Here is a 20,316-nt window from a genome sequence, read left to right as displayed (position 1 = left end):
GTGTGTGTGTGTGTGTGTGTGTGTGTGTGTGTGTGTGTGTGTGTGTGTGTGTGTGTGTGTGTGTGTGTGTGTGTGTGTGTGTGTGTGTGTGTGTGTGTGTGTGTGTGTGTGTAATATATACACACACTCAAGAGATTGTCTTCTGCTCTCTAGTCAACCTGAAACGTTAATTGATGCACAGGCAACTCCCTGATATCTTGTGTATAGAATCTATGACACGTGAAGTGCTGTACAGAGAATATCAGAAACACAAGGGCACTTCCTATATTATGGCTTCATTGTCTGGGATAAAACTTAAAAGCTTCTCATTCATTCAGCTTCCCATATTTTAGATCTGACAAATACATTAGCTTAACATGGTAAGTCCTCTGTAGGATCTTTTACAGTGTGTGAATAACATCGCCCTGGGCTATGCCTTACCTCAGCTAAACGTGACATTATTTATTTCATGGGTGTGTGTGTGGTGTGTGTGTGTGTGTGTGTGTGTATGTGTCTGTGGTGTGTTTGGTGTGTGTGTGTGTGTGTGTGTGTGTGTGTGTGTGTGTGTGTGTGTGTGTGTGTGTGTGTGTGTGTGTGTGTGTGTGTGTGTGTGTGTGTGTGTGTGTGTGTGTGTGTGTGTGTGTGTGTGTGTGTGTGTGTGTGTGTGTGTGTGTGTGTGCGTGTGTGCGTGCGTGCGTGCGTGCGTGCATGTTAACCTTGTGCTATATTCCTGAGGGGATGTAAAGTACCTCTACACTTCACATCTAGCTTGTACTGACGCAGACTAATGGAGAATTCAATCACATATCTTACTCTGGTGGCACTTGTTAACTATCTATGAATGTCCCAATGGCATGTTAATGGCAGGGTGAAGTTAAAGCCCTTGTCTGGTTAGAGTATTACTTCCAGCATTTCTATATGGCATGTGATATAGGCAGACTCAATGTATGAACTTAACAGAATGAAACATGGAAATCGTATAATCCAATTCTAAATGTAATTCTATGATATCAACCACGGCTGGGCTATACCGTATTTTACGATATACAGATATGGATGTAGGAACTGGTTTGGGCTTTTACTTTACCTTCTATAACGGTACTTGAATGTTTGGTTTGTTAAATATGATACGCTGTGTGTAACGTCCATTTTTATAGTTCACTTAGCTACGTGAGTCATCTCTCTCCGGTCTCTCGCTCTCCATGCCACTTTCCATACAGAACTAGCCCCGCCCCCTGTCACTCAAGGAGCACATTTGTTGTTCTTCTACCACAAGACACTTGCGTTCAGTCTCTGCAATGTTGATGACAATGATGCTGTTTTCATTTTGCTTCTTAATATAAATCCACTAGTGTTCTATAATTACACTCTTAGTTTGTGTTTCTTACATCTGCAAGCTAGTTTATCTTTTCTTAGTAAGTTGGGCCTAAATCTTGTTAGCCGCTAATGCAAATCGCTAGTGAGAGCAAACGTAACTACCTTTACAGCCTGATAATACTAGCGATTGTGTAGACCTACCCCTGCATGTTGTTTGTGCAACAATATCTCTCAATCAAAGAGGAATACGCGAAGCAAGAATATGTTATCGACATGAAGTAGCTAAGAGAAAACATTGAATGTAGCCAACGATTATAGGGTCCCTTAGGAAACACTCATCAACACTTTGGTTCCTCTACCCTGTCACAATAACTCCTCCCTGGCATTTCCATTCGTTGTCATGTCAAAGACTGAATTCAAAATGCCCACTATTATATTCTAAAAATCTATATATTTCCATGATTCCAACAGTTCACCCAAGTGTTTTGCTCTAAATCCCAAGTCAAATCACAATTATAACATTTGGTAAAAAATAAGGCCTAATTTGTTTGCCCATATCATGCAGCTCTACGTGGCAGTGCTGAAATGATCTCAAATGAGTGCAGGAAATGCAGAAATCAAAAAAGATTCTGACAATTATTTTTGAGTGAAGATTATTTGTATAGAATGGAGAGAGACTCATTAAAATCACTTAGAATGTATGTGTTGCCACCATAGGGTCATGCACTACTCATAAAGCAAATGTTTAACTTTTATTATTCAAAAACATAAAATACCATCAAACCGTACAATTTTTTTATAAATACCGTAATAAGATATTTTGGCCATAATCGCCCAGCCCTAATATGAACATTTGGACCATGTATGATTAAGGAACTTCTATTGAGAAATGAGAGGCCATGTATTGCTACCTTTAAGTCCTACCAAGGGGCATCAAATTAAGTACAAACTACAATAACAAAATCTGTTCATACATTGACGGAGGAAAATGGAAAATGTAATTAAATGTGTCTCCTAATCATTATCTGACCAAACTCTGTACTCGATAGAGATTTAACTAGGTATGTTAACCGTGATACAAAACTACAGTATATTAGTGTTATTCCCCCTGAAGAAGTCTATAAATGTGTCCCAAATGCACCCTACTCCCTATATAGTGCACAACTTTTTTTAATAGTAAAAAACTGCACTATTTTTGGTCAAAAGTAGTGCACTGTAGGGAATAGGGTGCCATTTGGGACATAAACCATGTCTTTGTCCTAGTTCTGGTATTCTGCCCATTCCATTTGGATAAAACAGTACCATTTCTTCTTCTACCATTCTAAAGCAGCAGCACTTAAAATCCATTTCACCCATTCTGAGCAGCATAGCTCGACTCGCCGTTCAAAGCCTCATCCAAAATTAACTAGCAGAGAGGATTGCTTAGAGGCAAACCCAAGTCCTTAACTTGCATTTTACATCTCATACTCTTCCCTTTCAGAGGAAGTTAAATGTGTCAAACTACACGTTGGCCGCGTGTTTAAAGAATCTCCACGCTCCCATTTTAACCCTGTGGCTCCAGATCTCTTATTTTTTCCCCATCTCTCTCCCTCTCTGGCTTTCTCTCCCTCCCTCCCGCTCTCTTTCTTTTTGCTTTTTCTCCCTCTCTCCATCTCTTTTCCTCATCTAAAATCTGTCCGGTTCTCTGAAGGGCCGCGTGGTAGTATCTCCCCTGTGCCAGATGATGCAAATCCCTAGTTTGGACATCTGGATGCCGTGTGTCAAACGTGGGGAGAGGTGAAGACTGATACCCAGTGTGAAGTTTGTGATGTGTGTGTGTGTGTGTGTGTTGAGAGGGCCCTCCTGGTGCCTGCTTGGGCCTCACCACCTCAGTGGTCCGACGCCACAGTTCACTGCATGACTGCTCCCGGTGTCAGACGGCACCAAGTTGCTTTCAATCACACACACACAGGTTGGGTACTGTAGGTCTGGCCAATACCTCTGTCTACGCTGCACGCCACTGGCCCACTATAGCCGACCTGTCAACCAATGGACCTGTCAACCAATCAACTGGTTGAAAAACCTACTGTATTCTCTCAAGACTTTCAGCTGTGTTTGCTTCAAGGAGATACGTTTTAGACAGAACAAGAAACTCTGAGTCAAATTTGTGATTTGTATTGGCACTAGTTTGCATGTTTGCTGCTAAGATAAGACTAAACACAGTGTACATCATGGGACTTGAGATTGTTCCAGAAAGTTTTATTTTCGGAACCGTAATTGTTATTATTTAAATGGTGCTTGGAGTTTGTCCTCTTATTTTGATTCAATACACATTGTGCTGCCTGGCTCGGAGTCATGTAATGTTGCTCGCCATAGACAAGACAAGGCTCTGTGGGAGCCGACACACATGATTTATGTTGACTTATTGGCGAGGGGAAGAGTTCTTTCACAAGAGGATAACAACAAGGAGAGAGGTCTACTTATACTGTTCTCCACTATGTTCTTCACCCTCCCCTTCGCTCTCCCCCTCCGTCTTTAGATTCTCTCTTTAGCTTTCTCTCTCTTTCTAGCTCGCTCTCTCTCTTACACACACACACACACACACACACACACACACACACACACACACACACACACACACACACACACACACACACACACACACACACACACACACACACACACACACACACACACACACACACACACACACACACACACACACACACACACACACACACACACACCCTCTCTCTAGCTTTCTCTTGCTCCCCCCTCCCAACTCTCTCCCTGTGCGTTCTATCTTGTGGCACACATAATATTTCAGCAACTACAATCACAGAGGAGCTGGTAGCTGGAACACCTGTGACTTGCAGCAATCTTTTCTGCCCATAATGAAGCTAGGGAGGAGCAGAGCGGGAGCAATTAAGATGACTTTGTCTGTTTGTCTTACGACTCTAGTGTTGTGCTCTCTCTCTCTCTCATTTTTCCCTCCGTTTTGTGTTTGTGTGCTTTAATTGAGTTTGGGTGGAGTGACTTTTCCAGTCGAGTGAATGGAACAGGAGAGAACAGTGGGGGTTGAGATAGGAGGGGGTTGATGTGTGTAAGGTTTGTGTGTGTGCATGTGTGTAGAAGAGAGGGGGTGTTGGCATAGTGCCCGCAGAGATTCAACACACAAACAGCGGGGGAAACAGCAGCATGTATGACACGATGCGAGTCCTGGTTAACAAATTCATAAACCAAGAGGAGACTATTAGCATTTAAGGAAGATATAGACTGTAATTAAAACAGTCAGACACACACACACACACACACACACACAAAAAGGGAAGCAGAGATGGCTGTTTACACTGATATTGGCAAGTTATGCTAATAACCATATGGACAATAATACATGCATACTTAGAGAACACTTAAGATGGTTACACACAAAACAATGCTGGGTTAAATAACAACCCATTGCTGGGTAGTGTACAGAACACACTGGGTGATTTTTGTCACAGCCAGTTGGGTCATTTAGTTGGGTTATTAATCTATGATCCAACGGGTCAGATCAGAAGACTGGAGGCGTGGCATAGTAGGAGCGTGGCTTTCAGATAGTTATTTTTGGTCACCCATGAGAGTAAATGTTATTCCGGTTCATTTGTTAAGGTTTAGCACTGGCACTTTTGTAGCGTAACGAAGCTTACACAAATTGATTTCATCAAGTGCTTATGTGTAGCCCAATGTTGGGATAGTTGCCACTTTATGGTATTTCAATAATAATTGTATTAATTGTATATAAAATATGAAATGTGCAGAAATATTTAAGGATATTTTTATTTGCAGTGTAGAAACATAACATGATGAACAGGAATAATATTTGCTCTCACGAGTGGCCAAAAATACCTGTCTGAAAGCCACGCCCCCAATAGGCCACACATCCTCAAAATAACCTATGCATTACATTAAAAAATACCCATCTGCTGGCTCAACCCAGCATGAAAGTGAATAAAAACCCAACTAATAGTTAAATTAATCCATGTTTGGGTAATCCAACGTTGTGGCCTATTGGGGGCATGGCTTTCAATTCGTTCTTTTTAGCCACCCGTGAGAATAAATGTCATTCATGTTCATCATATTAAGTTTGTACACTGCAATTTTCTATTTTCCTTCAATATTTTTGCATATTATACATTTGAATATAACATTTATAATATTATTATTTAAATATTATAACAAAGTGGTTACTATCCCAACATTGGGATAGGCATAAAGCGTAACTGACAGCATTGTAACAACATAACATCTTATTAAAATATGTTCATTTTCACCCCTGGGAAGAGCATGATACCTTTTTTTACATTTTCTGACAAGAGAGCAGTTAGATATGGTCATTTTGACATTTTCATAAATTTATAGAATGTTTGGGATTTATGCATCGCAAGGCATTTGTGAAAATTCGATAGCAATATAGAGTGGGAAAGCGGCCACTGCAGTAGACACTGCAGATTGGTGCGCCATAGCCAATCAGAGCTACAGTAGGCAAATAAGCCGTTTGCCACACCAGCCTGCCATCATTCACTTTGAACTGGACTGTGTCTCTACAGACAGTAGCAACTGCGCGACTTTAGATCATTAGAACGCATTCTCCAAAACCACAAAATATTTCTGCAAATATGACGGGAGTCCTCTTACATTTGGGAACTTCACAGTCCTATTGATCAAACAACCATGAAAAGGTAGGCTCTCTCTCCCTCAGTTATGCACATCAACAACCACAAGATCAACAACTAATGCTAGCCAGAGTGAGATGAGCTAAAATCTAATGAGGGAACATTGTACTGATAAACGATAAGGAATAGTCGCCTGCTCGTCCTTCTGCAGCTTGCCTGCCAAAACATGCTTGTCCTAGCAGTAGCCTACGAAAATGAAGGGGAAAACTCGGTACTCACCCACTTCCCCAATGACATGACATCCTCCCAGCAGCTAGCTAAGGTTAGGCTCTGTGTTTTTAGCTTGCTAAATAAAAAATACGCTAGCCCAGGGGTGTCAAACTCATTCAGCGCACGAGCCATAATTGAAAAGACTATGAAATTGCGGGCCAGATTTTTATAATGTCCACTTATGTGCCTTCAGAAAGTATTCACACCCCGTCTTTTCCCACATTTTGTTGTAATACAACCTGAATTTAAAATGTTTTTTAAATGTTTACAAATGAACAGCTGAAATGTCTTTAGTCAATAAGTATTCAACCCCTTTGTTATGGAATGCCTAAACAAGTTCAGAAGTAAAAACAAGTCGCATAATAAGTTGCAGGGACTCACCCTGAGTGCAGAAATAGTGTTTAATGTAATTTTTTATGACTACCTCATCTCTGTATCCCACATATATAATTATCTATAAGGTCCCTCAGCCGAGCAGTGAATTTCAAACACAGATTCAACCACAAAGACCAGGGAGCTTTTCCAATGCCACGCAAAGAAGGGCACCTATTGGTAGATGGGTACAAATAAAAATATAAAAAGCAGACATTGAATATCCCTTTGAGCATGGTGAAGTTATTAATTACACTTTGGATGGTGTATCAATACACCCAGTCACTACAAAGATGCAGGCGTCATTCCTAACGCAGTTGCCGGAGAGGAAGGAAACCGCTCAGGGATTTTACCATGGCCAATGGTGACTTTAAAACAGTTACTGAGTTTAATGGCTGTGATAGGAGATAACTGAGGATGGATCAACAACATTGCAGTTACTCCAGAATACTAACCTAATTGACAGAGTAAACAGAAGGAAGCCTGTACAAAATACAAATATTCCAAAACATGCATCCTATTTGTAACAAGGCACTAAAGTAATACAAAACAAAAATGTGGCAAACAATTCACTTTTTGTCCTGAATACAAAGTGTTATGTTCGGAGCAAATCCATTACAACCCATGGGTATGCTTGTAATCATTAAGGCCTGGGAAGTTCTTCAGAAAAAAAAAGGAATGTAGCTAAGCACAAGCAAAATCCTAGAGGAAAACCTGGTTCAGTTAGCTTTCCACCAGACACTGTGAGATTAATTCACCTTTCAACAGGACAACAACCTAAAACACCAGGACAAATCTACACTGGATTTGCTTGCCAAGAAGACAGTGAATGTTCCTGAGTGTTCGAGTCACAGTTTTGACTTAAATCTACTTGAAAATGTACGTCAAGACCTGAAAGTTGTTGCCTAGCAATGTTCAAGAAAGAATTTGAAAGCGCTTTAATTATTTTGAAAATAATAATGTTGCACAATCCAGGTGTGGAAAGCTCTTAGAGACTTACCTTGAAACACTCACAGCTGGAATCGCTGCCAAAGTGGCTTCTACAAAGTATTGACCCAGGGGTGTGAATACTTACCTTAATAAGATATTAAAGCTGCAATATATAACTTTTTGGGCGACCTCGCCAAATGTACATAGAAATGTGAGTTATAGATCTGTAATTTTACTTTCGACGGTACAATGATTCTCTACACAATACTTTCTTGTTTTGTCACAAACTGAAATTAGGCGAACTATTCAAATTTTAGTAAACAAGAAAATGGCGGATCGATTTCTTCATAATGCATCTTTAAAAGCTATGACATTTACTCGCACGGGTGGCCAAAAATAACTATCTGAACGCCATACCCCTCATCTTCTAATCTGACCCGGTGGATCATAGCTCAATAACCCAGCATCAACAACCCAACTTAAAGAAAACAATCGGTTGTTTGTAACCCAATTGGCTGTGTCAAAATAACACAACATGTTCTGGTCAAAAATTATCCAAATTAGGTTGTTTTTAACCCAGCACTTTTTAGTGTAGGCCTACATCACAAGCACTGGTACTAAATATCTTCAACAAAAGGAAAGATGTCCAAGGCTTTAGTTCAAAGGTTGTGTGTGTGTAAAGGAGGTTGTTCTTGTGTTCTGTGGTTCAGCTTTCATTCCTGGCCAATAATTACTCATTTCTATGTTAATATGTGGTATGTGTACCTAACAATACACGTGGGTAGAATGATATGTGTGTGTGTGTGTGTGTGTGTGTGTGTGTGTGTGTGTGTGTGTGTGTGTGTGTGTGTGTGTGTGTGTGTGTGTGTGTGTGTGTGTGTGTGTGTGTGTGTGTGTGTGTGTGTGTGTGTGTGTGTGTGTGTGTGTGTGTGTGTGTGTGTGTGTGTGTGTGTGTGTGTGTGTGTGTGTGTGTGTGTGTGTGTGTGTGTGTGTGTGTGTGTGTGTGTGTGTGTGTGTGTGTGTGTGTGTGTGTGTGTGTGTGTGTGTGTGTGTGTGTGTGTGTGTGTGTGTGTGTGTGTGTGTGTGTGTGTGTGTGTGTGTGTGTGTGTGTGTGTGTGTGTGTGTGTGTGTGTGTGTGTGTGTGTGTGTGTGTGTGTGTGTGTGTGTGTGTGTGTGTGTGTGTGTGTGTGTGTGTGTGTGTGTGTGTGTGTGTGTGTGTGTGTGTGTGTGTGTGTGTGTGTGTGTGTGTGTGTGTGTGTGTGTGTGTGTGTGTGTGCATATTTTGTGAGTAAGCTTCTCCTAGTCCGTCAGACTGTCAGAGCTGTCCCAGGAATTATGTCTCCACCTGTGACATCTCACAAAGGAGGGGGAAACGGTCTACTGCTTTCACTCTTTCTCTCAATCCTTCTCACTTTCCACCCCCTTTCTCCCTTCCTCTCTTTCACCTGAGGACAAACCCAGGAGTTAATCAGAGCTGACTGTTCTCCTGCACCATGTCAATTAAATCCACCACTGCTGCATCCATACTATGAAGACAAACCCACCGCTGCTCAGCTCAGAGCACTCCTAGTGGTGAAACGGGCAAACTGACTGACTATACCCATCTGAGAGCACTCCTAGTGGTGAAACTGGGGAACTGTCTCCAGCTGAGCACACACCCTTTGTCTCCATGCAAGTCACCCGTGATATACAGTACCAGTCAACAGTTTGGACACACCTAATCATTGCAGGGTTTTTCTTTATTTTTAATATTTTCTACATTGTAGAACAATAATGAAAACATAAAAACTATGAAATAACACATATGGAATCATGTAGTAACCAAAAAAAGTGTGAAACAAATCAAAATATATTTTAGATTTTAGATTCTTCAAAGTTGCCACCCTTTTCCTTGATAACAGCTTTGCACACTCTTGGCATTTTCTCAACCAGGTTCATGAGGTAGTCACCTGGAATGCATTTCAATTAACAGGTGTGCATTGTTAAAAGTGAATGCGTTTGAGCCAATCAGTTGTGTTGTGACAAGGTAGGGGTGGTATTCAGAAGATAGCCCTATTTGGTAAAAGACCAAGTCCATATTATGGCAAGAACAGCTCAAATAAGCAAAGAGAAATGACAGTTCATCATTACTTTAAGACATGAAGGTCAGTCAATACGGAACATTTCAAGAATTTTTAAAGTTTCTCCAAGTGCAGTCGCAAAAAGGATCAAGCGCTATGATGAAACTGACTCATGAGGACCGCCACAAGAAAGGAAGACCAAGAGTTACCTCTGCTGCAGAGGACAAGTTCCTTCGAGTTACCAGCCTCAAAAATTGCAGCCCAAATAAATGCTTCACAGAGTTCAAGTAACGGACACATCTCAACATCATCTGTTCAGAGAAGACTGCATGAATCAGGCATTCATGGTCGAATTGCTTGGGCCAAGAAGCACGAGCAATGGACATTAGACCGGCGGAAATCTGTCCTTTGGTCTGATGAGTCCAAATTTGTATCTTTGTGAGATGCAGAGAATGGTGAATGGATTATCTCTGCATGTGTGGTTCCCACCACGAAGCATGGAGGAGGAGGTGTGATGGTGCTTTGCTGGTGACACTGTCTGTGATTTATTTACATTTCAAGGCACACTTAACCAGCATGGCTACCACAGCATTCTGCAGCAATACGCCATCCCATCTGGTTTGAGCTTAGTGGGACTATCATTTGTTTTTCAACATGACAACACCTCCAGGCTGTGTAAGGGATATTTGACCAAGATGGAAAGTGATGGAGTGCTGCATCAGATGAAATGGCCTCCACAATCACCCAACCTCAACACAATTGAGATGGTTTGGGATGAGTTGAAAAGCAGCCAACAAGTGCTCAGCATATGTGGGATCTCCTTCAAGTCTGTTGGAAAAGCATTCCAGGTGAAGCTGGTTGAGAGAAGTCCAAGAGTGCGCAAAGCTGTCATCGAGCCAAAGGGTGGCTCCTTTGAAGAATCTAAATCTATTTGTTTAAACCTTTTTTTGTTACTACATGATTCAATACGTGTTCTTTCATAGTTTTGATGTCTTCACTATTATTCTACAATGTAGAAAATAGTAAAATAAAGAAAAACTTTGAAACAGTAGGTGTGTCCAAACTTTTGACTGGTACTGTAAGTCAGTATATCCATGTCTGAGGACGTCGGGAGATGACGTGGAAACCAGCCACTACAGGCAACAGTGAGTGCTGTTACCATCAAGTAGGTTTCAGCATTGTGGACGGGGATGTCGGATGGGTGTAAGCATCTGCCTCTGGTTCCATTTGAGAAACATGGATGAACGTTTAATTCTGATGTGAGACTGAGAGCTAGTTGCGCTCTCCTGCCCATTGTATAGCAATTAAATATCATTAAAAAGGCATGGAAAGTGTTAACATATACACTTTCAAACTTCTAGAAAAATATTGAATCAGTCTATCTCTCTCTCAGCCTCTCTCCCTCTCAATATATTCCCTCCCCCAATCATTACTCCCTCTCTTCTTCTCTCTTCACCTGTCTCAGTAGAGATGGGGCTCTGGTCTGTCTCTGTCTCTCTGTGTCTCTGAGTCTCCTGTCTGTTCAAAGGGGGAGGTGATTACCCCTTCAAAGATAGGGAGGCATGCGTCAGATCAAAGCAGCGTAATGTAAGAGAGAGAGAGAAAAGCCATCCAGATATACATCCAGCCCAGACCCTTCTCTTCTCTCATTACACCGTTTCTCTCACCAGCCTGGTCTCATACACTACACGTAACATAGGAAATGTAAATCCGGGATAGAAAAATGTGTAGGATATGTTACGTTTGGTATGGTTACATAAGGCAGATGGTTACTTAAGGCAGGCAGATGGTTACTTAAGGCAACAACAAAAGTAATGGTGTTGGTCGGGTTGGATGGGTGGGCGTATAACGCGAAGTATAGCAACGCAAAGGTTATGAGTTCGAATCTCATCACAACTTTTAGCTAATTAGCAACTTTTCAACTACTTACTACTTTTTAGCTACTTTGCAACTTATTAGTATGTTAGCTAACCATTCCCCTAACCCTAACCTTAACCCTTTTAGCTAACTCCTAAACTTAACCCTGAGCTTAACTCCTAACCCTAACCCCTAGCCTAGATAACGTTAGCCAGCTAACTAACATTAGCCACCTAGTAACCTAGTTGGAATTTGTAACATATCATACTTAAATCATACTTAAAATTTTGAACATATTGTACATTTTGCAAATTCGGAACATATAATACTTATTGTATTTCATAACTTAACTTATGAAATGGGTCATGGACATCCACAGATTAATGCATACCATACAAAACCTAACATATCATACTAAATGGGATGTCTCGGATTTACGTACATAATAATACAAAATGCTCTGAGACCAGGTTGCTCTCACACACAGGCCTTCTGAGGGGAGCAGAGCAGCCTTTGTGAAGGTGGAAGATAACAATGATCCCAAGAATGTGGGTAATCAAATGAACGCTAGGTGAGCTAGAATGTGGGTAATCAAATGAACGCTAGGTGAGCTAGAATGTGGGTAATCAAATGAACGCTAGGTGAGCTAGAATGTGGGTAATCAAATGAACGCTAGGTGAGCTAGAATGTGGGTAATCAAATGAACGCTAGGTGAGCTAGAATGTGGGTAATCAAATGAACGCTAGGTGAGCGAGGGAGGGCGATAAAACTCTTCGGGATTAACGCTTGTACTATTTAATAGTGTAAGGGATATCAAACCAGGTGATACATTTGGGGAATACTACTACTACTAATAATAATACTAACACAATTGTTTTTTGTCTCAATTTCTGTTTCGCTCCAGGCCAATGATACTGTACTCAGGTGCTCCTTCTATGCTGTGCTGTGGTGATATCTAGGCAGGGAACTGTCTTAGTTCTGCAGGCTAAGTAGTAATTGATCGTTTCTGACTCTCTCTACTGTTGTGTAACACATGCCAGTGTTCTGATCAGAACACCCACAGACACCCACACACAGACACATTCGCATACAGTAGTTACCTCACTCTCTGTAAAGCGAGCAACGTATGAACAGTGTTAACTTAACTTACACCTGCAGCAGCTCAATGAGGAGAACTAGGTGAGGCTGCTGTGTGAGAAAAGGAGAGGAGGGGAGGAGAGAAGTGAAGTGACTTAGTTTGGGAGAGAGAGAGAGAGAAGAGAGGTGGAGAGAGAGAGGAGAGGTGGAGAGAGAGCTAGAGAAAGCGAGAGAGAAAATAGGTGGAGAGAGTGGGGAGGTGGCGAGAGAGAGGAGAGGTGGAGAGAGAGAAGAGAGGTGGATAGAGAGTTAGAGAAAGAGAGAGAAAGGAGAGGTGGAGCAAGAGAGGAGAGGTGAAGATAGAGAGAGTTAGAGAAAGAGAACGAGTGAGAGAACATAAATGCAGCTTCAAAGGAAAAACACCTTTATTTGGCACTTTGTATGGAAGCAATTTTCAGTTACTGTTTCGCAGACGCTGTTCCCTCACACAAAATGGGGAGGTTTGCGACTTCTGTTAAGATGTGGTACGACAAATGAGAACACTGAACATCTCTTTCTGTTTGGAAAGGAGAACTGGATGCAAGCTCAATGAAGCATAGGACAATTATATGAGGAAAGATAAAGATAAATATTGAAATATTGATGAACTTTCACAGTAGATGTTACAGGTATTGGGTGTTAGAAAAGAAAGGTGGACTAAGGACAACTTTTCTAAATTTGCAGTATCTTTTTCTCTCCCTATTTGGACTGAAGTGACCATACTAACCTGTCATATCTCTAATGGTTCTCTGGCCAAAGAGGTTTTCCCATCAGTCATTTCATAATTGTTAGCCATTATTGCAAGAGCAAAGGCACACATCTATGAGTCAGAGTAGAGTGGCCATTTTTCAATTTCATTTTTCAATGGAAATTCACAATCATTCTATGAATCAGAGCATTATGAAAATAGACATCCATTAATGTCTACTTCTAAAAGGCTAAACGTTCACTACAACTCAACATGCTAAAAGTACATGTTTTCTCCATAGCCTTCTTATTACAAACTCTGTGAGGGTTTCAATTGGGCTGGTGGGTAAGACGGTCCCTGGCCCTAGTCGAGCCAGAGGGGCATGGTAGTGGATGTAAATTACTAAGTTGGCAGCGCAGGCCCACCCTAACATCCACCCCCATTACATTGAGGATCTGTCCCAAATGGCACATTTTTTACCAGGGTCCTGGTCATAAGTAGTGCACAATATAGGAACTAGTGTGTCATTCGGGAAGCAGCCTTAGCCTCTGTAGGAGGCCTAAAACGACCCACTTTGGTTCCAGTAACAGGGTGGTAGAGTGGCTAATCTGGAAAGTAATAACAAGCATCCATCTCCTTTGACATCTGCTTAGAGAATGGAACGTCAAGGGGGAATATAGGCCTGTAGTTCATTCCAAGAGCTACTACCACAGTACGAGGAATTGCAGGTGCCCCTGTAACTGCTCTCCACTACAGTTGATCATAGTTTATGTGTAGGAGATCAGAACGGATACCAAACATATGCATCATGTTGAACTAACGTCAGCTTAAGCATGTTCCTATAGTTCACCGTTCCTCCAGGCCTCCATTCCTGTACTTTCCCGTGCTCTCCACCACCACACATTCCATTCACATTAGCAAGGCTGTCCCATAGTATCAGAGCAGATTTATTTTAATAAATGGCTCCATACCTTGTACTGCAAATCCCTGAGATAATCAGGAAGTGGTACGTGCTATTACAAATCATTAAGTACGAAAAGTATGAACATGAACGCTCTGACTAAGTCGCTCTGGATAAGAGCATTTGCTAAATTGCTAACGACTAAAATGGGAATGTAAGCCTGTTTGGCTTTTGATATGATATTGTGATTGAGGAGGGGGGGAGAGAGGTAAAAGGGATGGAGGTTATGGGTTATGCCATTTTCAATTGATGTTTTCTGGGAGTATTTTGGCTGGTTCAATTTCAATCCCTTGTTTTCAGTAGAAACTATACAGCTGTAACAATAGGAGAGCGCTCATTCCACCCACAACATGTTCCTGCAACACAAACAGAAACAAAAGACACACACAAACACGCATGCTCACACACACACACACACACACACACACACACACACACACACACACACACACACACACACACACACACACACACACACACACACACACACACACACACACACACACACACACATGCTAGACACAAAACTAGATTGCTCCTGCATCTCTTGGAAAACTAGGTCGCTGTATTAATGTGTCTCGTGTGAGATGGGGTTTTCTTTGCCTGCAAAACAATCATTTATCTTGTGGCCATTTGATGCACTGTACTCAGCTCACACTATGACCATGTTTGAGCAAAATGAAGGAAAATACCGACTACAAGGTTTTCTATGGGGGAAAAGGCAGTGCCATTATGTATGCACTAAGGTGTGTAACCCTGGTGCTGTGTAGTGCAGAGCTACGGCTGGAGAAACACACATCTCATACTCACACACGGGCGGAGGTGAGACTTTCACAGCTCCACATAATGCATATTCAATGATTACAGGGCCTGGTTGGATATGGCGTGCAGCTTAATTAAAAAGCAGCAATTCTAAGAAAACGGGGTCGTGGCTGACCCAGATCCTACAGTCTCAGCACCGCTATTACCATGGCATGGTGTGTGTGAGCGTCCATGTCTGTGTATGTGTCAGAGAGAAAGAGTCTTCAGTCAGTCAGTGTGTGTGTGTGTGTGTGTGTGTGTGTGCGCGCGTATTTGAGCAGCTGTGGGACTGTGGAGGGAGTGTGTGAGAATGTGTGTGTGGCATGCGTACTGGGCTTCTGAGATATGAATAATTCAAAATAACCCAAGGCAGTGGTACACTGCACACTTATGGTCTGTGTGTGTGCGCGCGCGTGCGGGAGATAGAGAGATAGAGATAGAGAAAGGAAAGAGGGAGAGAGAGAAAGAGAGAGCGTGTGAGAAAGCTTGAGTGTTGTAATAGCATGTGCTGTGGCCCTAATCCACAATGACAAAACTCAGACATCACACGACCAACAGACATGCAAACTTAAAGCTACTCATTCATAATAAATCAAAGAGAGAGAGAGAGCGATGGGGGGAGAGAGACATAGAGAGAGAGATGGAGAGCGAGAGAGATGGGGGAGAGAGCACGAGAGAGAGAGAGATGGGAGAGAGAGAGAGAGAGATGAGAGAGAGAGATGGATGGGAAAGAGGGAGAGAGCAGAGAGAGATGCGAGAGAGAGATATGGGGGAGAAAGAGAGAGATGGAGGGAGAGAGATGGAGGGGAAAGAGGGAGGGAGAGAGCGAGAGAGAGAGAGAGAGAGAGAGAGAGAGAGAGAGAGAGAGAGAGAGAGATGGGAGGGAGGGAGGGAGGGAGGGAGGGAGGGGGAGAGGGAGGGAGGGAGGGAGGGAGGGAGGGAGGGAGGGAGGGAGGGAGGGAGGGAGGGAGGGTAAAATAAAAATACTAAAAACATTGAGAGAGATTGACCAGGCTTCTCCTTCCTTCCAGCAGAATGGAATCTCTGACTAATAGAATAACTCTTCCCTGCTAGTCAATCACTGTGTTGCTGTACTGTCCAATAGCATATCGCGATATGTTTCACATGATCTTGCCTGACCAATCGAGATAAAGGAAAGAAAATAGTGTATCTTGATACGGTCTCTAGGAGGCCGGATGTGAGTCCTGGAACAAACATCTGTCATGAACAGTCATAAAATAGGATAATATACTTAAATGTAGGGTTGCAAAGGGAGGGTATATTACTGGAAACGTTTGAAGTTTACCAGTAAACTACCAGCATTTTGGTAACTTTCAAGTATTATATGTAATTTATTACAAGACATCTAGTGGCCCTTTGGGGTAATTCAGATGATGAATAAATGTCTGTATTTACAGTTACTCGTGCCCTCTATGTGTTCTAATCACAAGTACAATATATAAAATAATCAAATAAGATGATTTTAAGATAAAAAATAGAATGACACAGCGGTAAAACATTATCCTAAATGCTAAACCATCCGTTTAGTGAATACCACTGTGTTCAATATGAGGGTTTCAGCATGAACTATGTTTTAACACACTTGTTTATTTTACTATGTCAATTTATTTGTTTTGGTGCCAAACTGGTGGCAGTTGTGAAAAAAGTCAATAGTTGGGAGAGTTAATTGAAAATAATGTCATTGATGATTAGATGTTTTGTTCATTAATTCGTCTATTTTCTCTTGAACGATATGGTCTATCCACTAAAAACTCAGGGACAATATGGACACATACATATAAAATGTATACTATAGATGCATTTTTTTGTTTTTTTGTTAGTCAAGTATAAATTACCAAAGTCACCATAGATTGCTATCTACCTGTTAATTACTGAATATTCTGGTCACTTTGGTAAATGTTTTATTTTATTTTTAATTTATTTAACCAGGTAGGCCAGTTGAGAACAAGTTCTCATTTACAACTGCAACCTGGCCAAGATAAAGCAAAGCAGTGTGACACAGACAACAACACAGAGTTACACATGGAGTAAACAATAAACAAGCCAATAACACAATAAACAAGTCAATGACACAGTAGAAAAAAGAAAGTCTATATACAGTGTGTGCAAAAGGCATGAGGAGGTAGGCAATAAATAGGCCATAGAAGCGAATAATTACAATTTAGCAGATTAACACTGGAGTGATAAATGAGCAGATGATGCTGTGCAAGTAGAGATACTGGTGTGCAAAAGAGCAGAAAAGTAAATAAAATAAAAACAGTATGGGGATGAGGTAGGTAGATTGGGTGGGCTATTTACAGATGGACTATGTACAGCTGCAGTGATCAGTTAGCTGCTCAGATAGTTGATGTTTAAAGTTGGTGAGGGAAATAAAAGTCTTATTAAATTATTAAATTACCAGTAGCTTTGTAAATTACCAGTAGTTTGCAAACCTATTTAAATGCCACCACCAATTCCTGTAGCTGAACACGGTAATCAATAAATACCATTCACGCTTTCATATGTACGATGAGGGTTTCTATACAGAAGCATTATATATACCTACACTGTTTACACTGAGCCAGAGACACTGGAGCCCAATTTTCCTCATAAAACTGCAGAACCACTTGGTAAGGCACCATTGAATTGAGTGTACAGTCCCAGAGGACTCATAGCCCCTGCCTGTCATTGGGCTGCTGAGCCCCTGGTTCCATATTTAATACTAGCTGCTCAAGATGTTCTAGAAGGCCATACCAGGGGGAAGTGTGAGACACCCTGGGGAAGAAAGAGGACTGGCTAGGACCCCAGAGAGATGTTTAACTCAACCATCTTCCATATTCCTCCTAGGTCACATCCATTATTAAACACTCACAAAGGCCAACACGTGCACGCACACACGCACATACACACAGTCATGAAGGCGTGCGCACGCGAGCCCGCACACACAGACACACAAGGCCACGTGCGCACACCCATGCACGCGCACACTCAACACAGGCACACAGCCGTGCGCAGGCACAGGCACACAGACACTTGACTACACTAAAAGAATAGTGTCAGATATCACTTTCTCATGCCCTAACGCTCCCCACATATGAAATGTTCCATAACACACGGAATCTAGACACCAAGGGCATCTTTCAAGAACATCATGATATCAATAATTCAATCAGACAGTGGGTGCTGCAGCCAAAAAGTCAAGAAAACCTTGCTGGGGTGTAAAATGTCAAATCTCTTTCTCTCACCACTCATTTTGGTTTGGCACGTCCTGGGCCCAAGTCACTGGGATATCTGCAGCAAAGCCCACGTCATCGTGGGAGCTGGAGGACGATTGGTCAGACATGTGGGCGGGGACCACAGGTGGCCTATCATCTTCAATCATGACGGTGTCGTCCTGGGGCATGTTCACAGTCGGAGACAGCTGGTAGTTACCTGTGTGTGACCAGAGTGAAGGAGAGAGGAGGGAGCACATTAGACATGCACTGTTTCAGTTCAGCGGAACAAGCTAGCTAGCTAAGTTACACCAACAATGATCAAGGGAATTAGTTCACATTAGGGACATTATAGTAAGATGACATGGAACCAGACATTTCGTACATCCAAAAGACCTGGGTTAGTTCTCCCATCTCACATGATAAAAGCCATTGTTCTAGACAGAAAACAAGTGTCCCAGTTCCATCGTGGTATTATGATCCAGTCCCCAGAGTCACACACACACACACACACACACACACACACACACACACACACACACACACACACACACACACACACACACACACACACACACACACACACACACACACACACACACACACACACACACACACACACACACACACCCAGATCTGTATTCTCCCAGGCTGAGCTTAGGCTTCACTGTGCTGCAGAAGAGAGGAGAGAGGCCACTTATCAGTTCATCTCAGAGTCAGGGTCAGCGGTGCAATCTACAGCCTAACCACCACTCACTGAGCAGAAGGATATCCATTTCCTGGAGAAGAGCCGTTACAATTCACCAACATAGGCTTAGTCCGAAATGGCACCCTATTCCCTACATAGTGTGTTACTTTTAACCTTATGAGACTATGACCCAGGGAATAGGATATCACTTCAGACGTAGCCATATATTCAGGCAGATATGACAAAAAATAACAAAACAAGAACTACACATCTGCTCACAATTATAAAAAGCATTTGAGAGGGTAAAAAAACACAAAATCCATGACTTCCTATGTACGTTGCTGAAAGTACATTAGTTTCCATTATCACAGGGTCAAATTTAGTAGCTTGCAGGTAATTACAGAGGGGGGGGGTATATTTACCCTGGCCCTCTCCCAACAATACTCTGAAATGTATTTTATTACATCGGGCCTCAACAAATGACAAATGGATTTCACAGAAATGAATGACAACTTGCAATGACAAATTAAATTATGTTGGCTGAATCTCATTTGGCTAAACGTGAGTTCTGATGAATTTCACAGAAGATTCATTTATAATACCTGTCTCACTGATGTGTATATAGGGGACCGCTTCTCTTTTGACTCTTTTTTTCAAGCCTCTTTTAATGATAGCATTCATACTACACTGAAATGTCAAAGTAGTTTTTAACATGTTTAGCTGTTTTTAATACAACCCAAAGCCTTGTCTGTTGGATAGGAGGGACCCCCACCGGCCCAAAAGGGACAAGGTATAATTGAATTCGCTGTGTAAACTTAACTTCCGGCGCCGAAAAGAGATGGCCGCCTCGCTTCGCGTTCCTTGGAAAATATGCAGTATTTTGTTTTTTTACGTGTTATTTCTTACATCGGTACCCCAGGTAATCTTAGGTTTCATTACATACAGTCGGGAGGAACTACTGAATATACGATTAACGTCAACTCATCATCGTTCCTACCAGGAATATGACTTTCCCGAAACGGATCCAGTGTTTTGCCTTCCACCCAATACAATGGATCTGATCCCAGCCGGCGACCCTGTGCGACGCCGAAAAAGGGGAAAACGAGGCGGTCTCGTGGTCAGGCTTCGGAGACGGGCACATCGCGCTCCACTCCCTAGCATACTACTCGCCAATGTCCAGTCTCTTGACAATAAGGTTGATGAAATCCGAGCACGGGTAGCATTCCAGAGAGACATCAGGGATTGCAACGTGCTCTGCTTCACGGAAACATGGCTAACTCAAGGGACGCTAACGGAGTCGGTGCAGCCAGCTGGTTTCTTCATGCATCGCGCCGACAGAAACAAACATCTTTCCGGTAAGAAGAGGGGCGGGGGGGTATGCCTTATGATTAACGAGAAGTGGTGTGATCATCATAACAACACACAGGAACT

The 20,316-nt window shown here is 42.1% G+C and overlaps 1 protein-coding gene across 4 annotated transcripts in view; it reads right to left on the bottom strand.

Annotated features, from left to right (window-relative positions):
- Window positions 1-20,316, bottom strand: part of LOC139583730 (partitioning defective 3 homolog) — a 599,078-nt gene that overhangs the window by 197,364 nt on the left and 381,398 nt on the right. For all 4 annotated transcript variants that reach the window (XM_071415128.1, XM_071415130.1, XM_071415129.1 and 1 more), the window contains one exon: window positions 18,231-18,417. In XM_071415128.1, the coding sequence (XP_071271229.1) occupies window positions 18,231-18,417 (187 nt within the window). The remainder of the gene's footprint in view (window positions 1-18,230; window positions 18,418-20,316) is intronic.

This window comes from Salvelinus alpinus, chromosome 8, assembly GCF_045679555.1.
Source record: "Salvelinus alpinus chromosome 8, SLU_Salpinus.1, whole genome shotgun sequence".
NCBI classification, from domain to species: domain Eukaryota; kingdom Metazoa; phylum Chordata; class Actinopteri; order Salmoniformes; family Salmonidae; genus Salvelinus; species Salvelinus alpinus.
This window is presented reverse-complemented; position numbering and strand designations above follow the sequence as displayed.